The 10521-nt window shown below is 40.7% G+C and overlaps 1 protein-coding gene across 1 annotated transcript; it reads right to left on the bottom strand.

Moving 5' to 3' along the window:
- Positions 1-557: 557 nt before the first annotated feature.
- LOC135999012 (uncharacterized protein C12orf50 homolog) lies at positions 558-8216 on the bottom strand. The gene is made up of 11 exons (XM_065652401.1): positions 8202-8216; positions 7144-7345; positions 5346-5507; positions 5116-5193; positions 4912-5025; positions 4178-4297; positions 3393-3497; positions 2958-3161; positions 1916-2005; positions 1225-1316; positions 558-620 (listed from the first exon to the last, which is right to left on the bottom strand). Exons 1-11 carry the CDS (start codon positions 8214-8216, stop codon positions 558-560), a joined length of 1245 nt encoding a protein of 414 aa, XP_065508473.1.
- Between the last annotated feature and the right edge of the window lie 2305 nt (positions 8217-10521).

Below are 10521 nucleotides of genomic sequence, written 5' to 3'. Positions count from 1 at the left end.
TCAAGTCATTTATGAAGACATTGAAGAGTGCTGGCCCTAAGATGGATCCTTGTGGAACCCACTAGTGACTGGTGTCCAACCCAACATGACCCCATTTACTAGAACCCTTTGAGCCCGACCCATCAGCCAATTGCTCACCCGCTGCATTGTTGTTTATGCAGCTGTGTGCTGGACATCTTGTCCAGGAGAATGCTGTGAGAGACAGTATCAAAGGCTTTACTGAAATCCAAAACCAATTTATTTAATCACGGTACATATGCATTAAAACTTCTGTTATGCAGTAAAACTTCTGTGAAATACATTAGGGGAACACTCTGCTTAGAGATTTTTTTCATCTCTATGCACATATTGTACTAGCAGTCTTGTGGTGAACAGCCACAGTCTTTAAAAATCATCTCAACTGTCTAATTTTCGTAACAGACACAACTTAGTGAATATATTTAAAACCTTAATATATGACCATACAGAACATACTTTCCTAATTTCCATTTTTGTCACTTTTGAAACATTGGTGCATCTCGTTTCACTTTAGAGTATTGTAATTTCAACCACTCGCTTCATCCTATTCTCCGCTCTGGGTATAGTTCTTGTTTTCTGTTCACTTCCGTGTCCTTTTGGCTCTGTTGTCAAAATAGATATACAGAAGGTTTTGTACATTATTTACTAGAATAAATCTATAGATGCTCTTTCAGAAACAGGTTAAGAATTAAACTTTGAGCATGAGATAGAGGTTGTAATCTCTGCTTTCAAGGCAGCTGTAAAATGTATTAATGGTCCTTAGGGTATCAGGAGAATGTTCTGTAGCCCGAGTCCTTTTATGAATTTGGAGCTGGGCTGATCATCGTTTAGCTGTTGCAGATGCTTCACGAGCAATCAAACAGACAAACAGATCACACTCCTGTGGTCTGTGCTGTGCTTTGTCCAGCGCTACGAGCCAAAACCCACTTGTTGTAGCTCCTCACTTTGAAGGCAGGTACGTATTTTGCTTTCATATCAGTAATATTGTAAAACATTAGAAATCCTGGGTTAGTTTTACAGTCAAAATTACATATCTGCAAACAAACAGAACTACTCCCTGGTCATTCAGATGACTCAGCACTGCTTAGAATCTTGTGGGTTTTGGCTGCAAAAGCTTTAAGAGCAGTTTTACATTTTCTAGGTGGGGAGAGTCCTGTCGCTTTTGTGAAGTAGACTGCATTGTAAAAATTTCGATCAAACAGTTACCTGAATGGTTGTTCCAAATTTAGGGAATGTTTTTGCATGTGGATTTCTTCTCCTCCAAGTTGGTGCATTGTAAGATCCTGAAGTGTATTTGTCTGTAGAAGAAACATAAACATTGTTTCTGAGTTCAGCTACAATTTCAGGAAGGACTCTCTTAGGCTGCTATGTGAATTAAATATTACATCAGCTGAAGTATCAATGAAAGCATCAGGTGAATCACACATCATCTCTGAAATACAAGCCAGTGTTAAATACAGACTTTCTCTCCAGTACTTTAAAGATCATTTGTAATCTTGCAGCGTTTCCTCAGGCTCACGGGATCTTCCAAACGAGGTGATTCTGCCACGGACACCCGTGACTTGAACAAAGTCAATATTCCTGTGTTCAAAATCTTCCCAAAGGCATCAGTTGCTTTTCAGTTAAACAAATCCATAATCCAATCTCCTCTTCTATCCCTGCTTGTGCAAGCACTAGATAGATGGCAAACGGATGTTTTTGTGCTGGGCAGTTGATTGTGCATCAGAGAAGCTGCCTAATGACTAAGTGTTTTCTGTGAAATTTGGTTAAAAATATTATTAGTTCTCCTTTTCTATTAATTCCATCTTAATTCCATTAATTCAAATCATTAATTGCAAAATAATGCTACGATTTTAAGTTTATATATAGCTATTTATACACAACATGTAAGCATTACCATAGTTTTCTGTTTGGGTCGAAAATCTTCTATTTGTGTCAAGCTGATTCTTTGGTTTGGAGCATTTCCGACCATATGGCTCAGGTACTGCTGAAAAGAAAGGTAGTGACAATGGTAATGGTTGTTCTTATGACAAAAAAGCTGATCACCTTTTTTTGTGAAATGCTCTAACTTTTTTTAACCTGGCAATTGATTAATTGTGTTATTCAGATGAAGAATGTTCTCTTTGTGATCTCTCTACCAATCTGTCCACATTTAATCAAAGCAAACATGAAAAGCAAAAAAGTAAAACTGTTCATCTCCAGAGTAAAGCAGTACCATTTGGATTAATTCGACTTAACATTATGAATCTTTGGGAAGGGGTTACTCTGTCGGAGTGAGATTCCTTTTATTGGAAATGAAGACAGGGAGGCACCTCAAGATGGAGATTCAACCAGTCTTAGAAGAGATGACTGAACCTGGCAAGATGAAATCGCTTTCTTAACTTACGATTATTGAAATTATTTACCACTAAATTTCTACATGAAGTGAGAGATGAAAACAACAGAATTATCCAGAGTAACCATGGAAAAGGAAAGCAGAAAGGCAAATAAAACCCAACTGATGTACGAGGTTGTGAGAAGCTGTATTAGCAAGTTGAAAAGACAGTGTAAGATGTAAAATTACGGTTACATCTGAAACAGATTGCCAAAAAGCAACACACAGGACTTCTTTACGGAAGATGAAAATAATACTAAATTATAAAAATAGGCATGAATCCATCATGCTCCAACATGAAGTTAAATGGACTACTACAAGTTATTAAATATTTCAGAAGAAGAAATCAGATAAAAGAAGCTGTAATTAGTGGCGGTCAGTATGTTAGTACACATCAGCACATCATTGCATTCATTGCTCTTTGGGCAGAGAAATGAATTCCTGCTATGAAGGCATTTAGGCAGAAATGACTTAACAATCACCTGCAGGGACAAAAACGAAAGCAGCACAATACAGACAGGCACATTTGAGGCATTTTAAGAATCCTGTGTAAACAGGAGCCCACCTGTAGATCCGCTGAACTTTGGTTCCTGGTTGACGTTGACAGTGCGGTAGAATACATATGCTGATCTTCGAGGTTCTGAAGAATCACAATAAGTCTTTCTCCCAGCTGCTCTCCCACGAGGAACATAAGCAGCAGTTTCATCATCCTTCCTTTGACCCCTTGGTTGGTAACTTGGTTTTCCTTTGGGGTCTGAAGTGTGAATTCCTAAAAGTGAAAAAGCAAATTAAATGAAAATTTTGAGCTGTTCGTCAAAATTTGACATACTGCAGGAGCCTGGAGGCTGGAAGACAAGATTAATACAATGTTCTTTGTGGAGAGTCCAATCTAAATATGGATTGTCCACATTTGACATTAAGAGAAATTAGGTAGGTAGTCCTGGATCATCTAACAGTTTAGTAAATGAAAATGAATAAGCCAACTGTTTTCTCAAGACACCTTTTCCTGATACCGTATGAGGTGAATTTCTTGGCTCCTCAGAAGTCCATTTATTCTTCTTTATTTCTTTGGAGTGATGCTTATTTACCAGCTCACTGTGGTTGTGTTTAGGGTTTACAGTTTAACAAATACGGGCTTTAATCCACAGGGACATTTGTAAGAACTGAGAGTGAAAAGTTGTATGTAATTTGTGTGTGTGTCACAGGGGGAATAAACCCTTTTCCAAAGTCAAAGTATGACATCTGCATGGGAACCCAATGCAAACAGGCTCCAAAGCGCAGGGTGACAACTTCTGAGCCTGAGCTGCCTGTCATTACAAGAGAACTCAGCAACAAAACCACAACCCTTAATATGTTCCTCTCTGCCGCTGCTTATTTCTCACCCCTTGCACATGAGGGATGCTTTGCCTGTGTCTCAGTTGTATCAGTTCAGCTACATGTTGTCCTGGAAACTGAACGACTAAAACAACGTGGCATAGAAAATAACTTCAGTTGGCAAAAGGATTACTTGAATCGTCAGGCACTTTGGTGATACAGTTCACAGCACGGGCCCACACAGAGTCTTAACAGCTGAATGCGCATTGCTGACATGGTGACAAACAGCGTTGCAGAAATACCAAGGAATGGCGGGAGATTCAACATTCCTATAATAGATTCACCTCCGATGTGAATGTACCTGGTGACTAAGGGTATTATACTGTAGTTTAAGGCGTGCATATTCAGTTACCTTATTTACCACAAGACAAGATGTTAATCAATGAGAAGCTGATGCTAAAGGGTATTTACCTCCATTGTCAAAGGATCGACGATCTCTTGTGGGAATACGCTCTGTTGGTATTCTCCTTCCTGAAATCTCTCCTTCTCTTTTTGTATTAATAAATGTTCTGGGAATTCTACTGCCATCACCTGGAAAGGCAGCAGAAAGGATGTGTGAGCTGCTTGTGTGTAAGCACAGGGACTGGCCCTGCCATTCTCTTCCTCCCACCTCTGTGAGATAGTGATGAGTGCAATTTCCTTTAACCTCTCGTTTTATATTCTTTCTCTTTTCTTAGATGTTTGGTTCCTGTCTACTGTAACTGATGTAGAACTTTCATGCTCTCTAAGACAATTCCATAAAATGCAGCTTAAAGACAAACTATGGCTCCGAAGTAAAGAACCAGCTACAAAATATCTGCTCATTCTTTAGCTTCTCACTTTTCATGAATTGTATTGATGAATCTTACCTGACGAAATTTATGTTACAGTTGTATATCTCTAGAAAGTACACATGACGTTTACAGCCTGTTTCTACCTTTTCCATCTGCATTTGATACAGGTAGTCACCACGTGTGTAACACTATGTATGTATATATATGTGGGGAAAAATTAATGTAGTGTTTTACTGTTCTTCGTAATATGCTGTCTTTTATTGTCACTAAATTAAAAAAGAGGGGAGGAGGGGCAAGGTATCTAATCCTTTGTCCCTGTAAGTATAATCCTAAAAGTGGTACATATTGTCCAAGAAGATGAAAAGTCCTTACCTTTCTGCAAGTCTCGCTCAGTAGCTTCCAGGAGTAATTTCTCCTTTTCCCGAGGTGAAGACACAGTTTGTGCTGATTGGTGTTCGTGAGGGTATTGCATCCTGTAATATTCTCCTAAACACAGCCCGAGAGGGAAAATAAACCCAAGGCTTAGTATATTGGCATTGTTGCTGTTTAGGAAAGAGTGACTGATTTCATATTTACCAGTTTTATAGCATATTTCCTTTATGGCTCTTTCTTCTTCAATTTCTGCAGCAGTCTTAGGCACCCAATCAGAAACATCTGTAGGAAATAATGATGTGCTGATGTGCACTAGATTACTAGGTATGCATACAAAGACAACTCTTTTCTAAATAGCTAATGGTTATTATAACAAGTAAGTGTAGAAAAAGATCCTATTGTACTTTTCTGTAAAAGAAGAAAAATCTGTTTACAGTTCTCTTTCTCATCATCGTCCTCTTCATCTTCTTCTTTCTTGAGGCTTATTATCAGTGGAGCATGAACTGGTAGTAAAATATTTTCTTGATTTCGGAGTGATTTCTGATGATGGGCTGGATGCAGAATCCTTTCTTGGCCACCCTGTTGCAATGACACATCTGCAGAAAAGAACATTATATTTCTGTTATTAGGAGGAACTAAAATATCAAACCCAGGTTCAGATCAGCAGGTATAGCTTTGAAATCTTTATCCTATGGAAGGGATCATTACATAGGCACATTGTGCCTTGTGGTAAAACTATTCTGCAGAGCTTGGCAAAAGAGCATCTTGCAACACCAGAAAGTATGTAAAAACATGGGTTGTAACTCCTCTGAATGGGCAGATAAAGCACTGCGGTAGAAAGCCTTTTGAAAAGAGGAATATTTTGATCATTTGATGATGTTTAGAAAAGGCTGGATATCTCTTCCAGCTGGTGGATACACTAATTTCAGTCAATATCCTTCTTTCTTCCAGTCTGTTTCAGGATATTTACAACATAGGGAAACATGCAAGTAGTAATACTGGGGCTGAAGCGAGTACATGAGTTTTGGACCCCAGCTGTGAAAATATTTTAAATATGCTGAGTAATTGGCAGACCTGTACCACTCCCCATGGCATCCTCCTATGTAGAATTTAGCAATGCTAAGCACTGCATTACCCATTTTTAGCTTGCAGACATTTTTTTTCTGTCCAAATTTTCAGAATCAAAACTCTCTTTATGAAGTACAAAATGTATATTTTGAGAAAGATTATGAAATTCATTTAAATAATTTACACTTAAATAGAAGAAAATCAGAAAAGTCATTCTTTTCCTTAGAAACTTATATCTACCCATTATGTTTTTAAAAAAGTGTATCAGAACTGGGATAGCATTTTCTGAGAGCCAGGAAATGCAATGGCCTGAAATAAAAATGATGATACAATCAGGATTCTGTACATTACATTAAAAATACTGAAGTTGGATATATTTTCCAGTTTTAAAGAAATAAGATGAAGATGTGCATTTTCGGCAATGTGTGCACTCACAGAAAGAGCACTCAAGTTCTTGTCTTGCTCCCTTGGGGTTGTGTGGCTCAACACGCCCACATAGGACACGCTACCTTTCCCTGGGGGAATTTCTGGAACACAAGGTGTTTGCTTCTGACTAGAGGTCTCTCTGGACTTCTCTCGTGACACCTTTCTCCTGCTCTGGAGCTCAGGCCCATGAACATCTCCATTTTAGTCCCCTTGCTCATGCATCTGTGACAAGTCACGCTGCTCTCACTCCAGCTTCTGCCTGATTTCTGACACCTGCCTTGGTTCCCTGCCCTGGACACTTTCCGTGTTACAGGTTCCAGCTGTCTAACAGGACTCCCGGTAGCCAAGAGCTCCTCTTTGAAAGAATTGATGAAAAAACCCTACATCTTGTAATGGTTGGGTTTTTAAAATTTTCTATAAATAATCTGATTTTCAGATATTGCACAGCCGTGCAAACTATTCCTGCAACATTTCTACTCCATAGCTCTTGCTAACCTCTTTCATGGGACTGAGAGAAACATCTGTAACATGACAGCTAAAAAATTCATGTGGCAACCCTGTTCAAATGCCAATAAAATTCATTTCTTTGCCTTGAACTTGCTGGGGTAGCAGATCCTACCCCATTGATTTACCATGGTACATTTTGGACCTTCATAGAGATTACTGAGCACTGCAGGGACATTCTTGTGGATCTGCTTATGCTAAGGGACAAATAGTAGAGAAAATATTTTTACTTACTGTTACTAGGTGGCAAAAAGAGTCCATTTATATTTCGCGGTTTGGTATGATGGAAGGCACAACTGATCCTCACACAGCCTGAGGGTTGTTTTTCCCAGAAACAGGCGATGTGGCTGTACTTCTGCTGCAGGAGAAAAGAGATTTCATATATTGTAAATATAACAATAAAAATAGAATAAATGCATTGGTACACGGTGTACTGCTGTGAACATATGACCAAGATTTTTTGGGACCTTATTCTGATATTTTAGAACTCTTAAAGTTATCCTTACAGATACCTGAAGCTCCAGAACACTCTAAAGTTATCCTGAGTTTGGTCGATGGAGCTTCCGTCATGTAAAAGTGTTCCTAGATGAGAACATGAGTAAAGCAGTCTAATAAGTACTGCTGACTTTTCGTGAGATGCTGGGAAGAAAAAGAATCTATTAGTTACTTAACTGGCATGTGGTTGAGTTTCCTTTCCCGCAGAATGGGATAATCAGGTCAATCCCAAACGAAATCGGCTGTACAAGTGCGAATCTTACATTAGACTCTCTTAAGAAATGTACATGGGTCCATGGGAAATAAGGAATGGGAAACCAAACCCAGAAAGATTCTCAGCAAAAACCGAAAAAATAACAGTTTGGGAGTTGATGTTCTGAGATTACTGTCATTAATATTGCTCACACCCTCTCCCAGCTGTTTGTACAGATGACAAACAAAAGCCTAATGGGGAAAAGAAAAACCTACCCGCCCCCCCCCCCCCAAAAAAAAAAGTCCCAGGCAAAACAAAAAAAACCCAAAAACATAACCAAAAAACCCCAAAACATAACCAAAACAACAACCAAAACCAAACCCAAAACAATAAAGAGCATATCTACATGGACTTGTTAATTATTTGTTTAATTATTCCTTCTTTACTAATACATATGCTCACACTGCTGCTCTCCCTCTATTGGTCAAAATTTCACCAGCTAAAAAGTCCACACAAGATTGCAGAGATAGCGCTTTCATGAGAGTCACTCTTGTTAGTGTTACTTAAAATTGGTTTTCTGTATCCCTGCCTTATTCAAGAGTACCGATTTTAGGAACATTTCTGATTATGCAATTCACTTCTTAATGAGATTCTATGTGATATTTTAAAGGAATTTTCACCTAGTTCAAGACGTTAACGGCTGGGTCTAAGAGCAGCATCTCCAAAACACGCCACGTTTGGACTGTAGTCAGTACAACTGGGCCATCCCCTGAGACGCGCTGGGTCTGGAGCCAAAGCTCATCTCCCCGGCATTAACGCCTAAATCCCCATTGCTGAAATGGATGCAAAACGAAAAATTGCCCATGGTTCAGAAGATCATTAGCTCTTCTCACCACTTCCAAAAGTCCGATATTTCCTCTACCGATGTGGCCATGACCCAGCCAGAGTGAAATACCACCTTCTCTGTTTACATAACAGACCTCCCTGTCAACATGGCTATATCAAGAAACCAAGGATCCAAAGCACTCTACAATCTACAGCATTTACCTGTGGGTAGGAGGAACGGCGGAAATAGCAGTCATTCCCAACTGCGGTCATTTTCACCTCTTGCGCTTCTCCTCCACGCTCTTAATACCAGCAGAACATACACGCAAACATTGAAGCTATGAATACTGAGGCAAAACGATGTGATTTCCTTGAAAGCAGCAGGTTTCTTCTAAAAACTGGGCCTTCACAACCTCAGATCTGCTTCTGTCACAAAAGAAGACCCCAAGTGACAGCAAAAGGCAGTCGAGTGAAGGAGCTGGTGCCTTCTGCAGCCTTGCCGAACCGACAAAGGCAGTTGCCAGCCAGTATAGAATGTTACGTTTCGAAAGTTCCAACTGCTCCTCCAGCTCCTGATGTCAACATCATGGCGCCAGGAGACATGTCCAGCTTGAACATCTACCTTCATCTCCATTGCTTCAGTGCAAAGTACAGAAAATGGTAGCATTTCGGAGTCTCCCTTTCCAGTGTTTCTTTAATGAAAAATGGAACAAACCCATTTGCCATGGCTTAAATAATACCCAACATCTTGCTGTAGGAACTGTGGCCTGTGAAACCAACCTTTGATAGCACAAAGACAAACCTTATTCTTTGACTATTTTTTAACCAAAAACCTTCTGCCCAACGTTTTTTTACTGCAGCTCTTCCTTTGGATGGAGGAACTTGTCGCTCCTGTTAGTACACTGTTGGCTGTTCGCTGCTGACATGGTTGGGGTTACTTGCTTTTTCTTGCTTCTGTGGCGTCTACTGCCACATCTAAAGCAGAAAGAGCAGCGTCCACTTGTATCCTGAATTAACACCTGTGTTCCCATTCAGGTCCTGGGCTGGCTACGAACCAAAAATACCGATGGGGGAAAATGAAGCTTCAGTCCTGGGAAATGCTAAGCCGTACTGTTATTCCCAGGACATGGGATCAAATTTATAACCTGAGTGACATCAGTGACTTGGAGATGAGGACTTCAGTGCACTGTTAGATCAAAGCCTGGGAACTTAGGGACAAACACAAAAGGAAGCACAGAAAGGAAAAGGAGTCACAAACTCCTAAGAGAAGGATGCCATTGCTTAGAGAGGAAGAAGGATGCAGGCAAAGCCAAAGAGAAGGGAGTGAGACATAAGGCAGAATTCCAGAAAGAGGACTAGTGGTTCATAGCAGCACCAGACCTGCATGTGATGGGTGGTTCCTTGCAAAAAAACAAACAAACAAAAACACCCGCCCCGCCTTGAACTGGGTGGACCAATTGCCAGATTACGCCTGTGCTGTACACCGTTGGTCAGCCAGCGGGAAGGGGGACAGATGTGTACATGAAAAGCAGCTGCCGGCGGCTCCATGGGCACGAAGAGTACAAGGCTGGCTCAGCGGTGGTCACACCCAAGCTGGGGAAGAAGTACAAAGGCGTTGAAATGACTGGAAGTCCTCCAGTCTCTCTAGAATCACAGAATCACAGAATGTTAGGGATTGGAAGGGACCTCAAAAGATCATCTAGTCCAATCCACCTGCCAGGGCAGGAACACCTAGGTGAGGTTACACAGGAAGGCGTCCAGGCGGGTTTTGAATGTCTCCAGAGAAGGAGAATCCACAACCTCCCTGGGCAGCCTGTTCCAGTGTTCCGTCACCCTCACTGAGAAGAAGTTTCTTCTCAAATTTAAGTGGAACCTCTTGTGTTCCAGCTTGGACCCAGTACCCCTTGTCTTACTGTTGGTTGTCACCGAGAAGAGCCTGGCTCCATCCTCGTGACACCCACCCTTTATGTATTTATAAACATTGATGAGGTCACCCCTCAGTCTCCTCTTCTCCAAGCTGAAGAGACCCAGCTCCCTCAGCCTTTCCTCATAAGGGAGATGCTCCACTCCCTTCATCATCTTTGTGGCCCTGCGCTGGA

Source organism: Caloenas nicobarica, chromosome 1 (assembly GCF_036013445.1).
Source record: "Caloenas nicobarica isolate bCalNic1 chromosome 1, bCalNic1.hap1, whole genome shotgun sequence".
NCBI lineage: Eukaryota > Metazoa > Chordata > Aves > Columbiformes > Columbidae > Caloenas > Caloenas nicobarica.
This window is presented reverse-complemented; position numbering and strand designations above follow the sequence as displayed.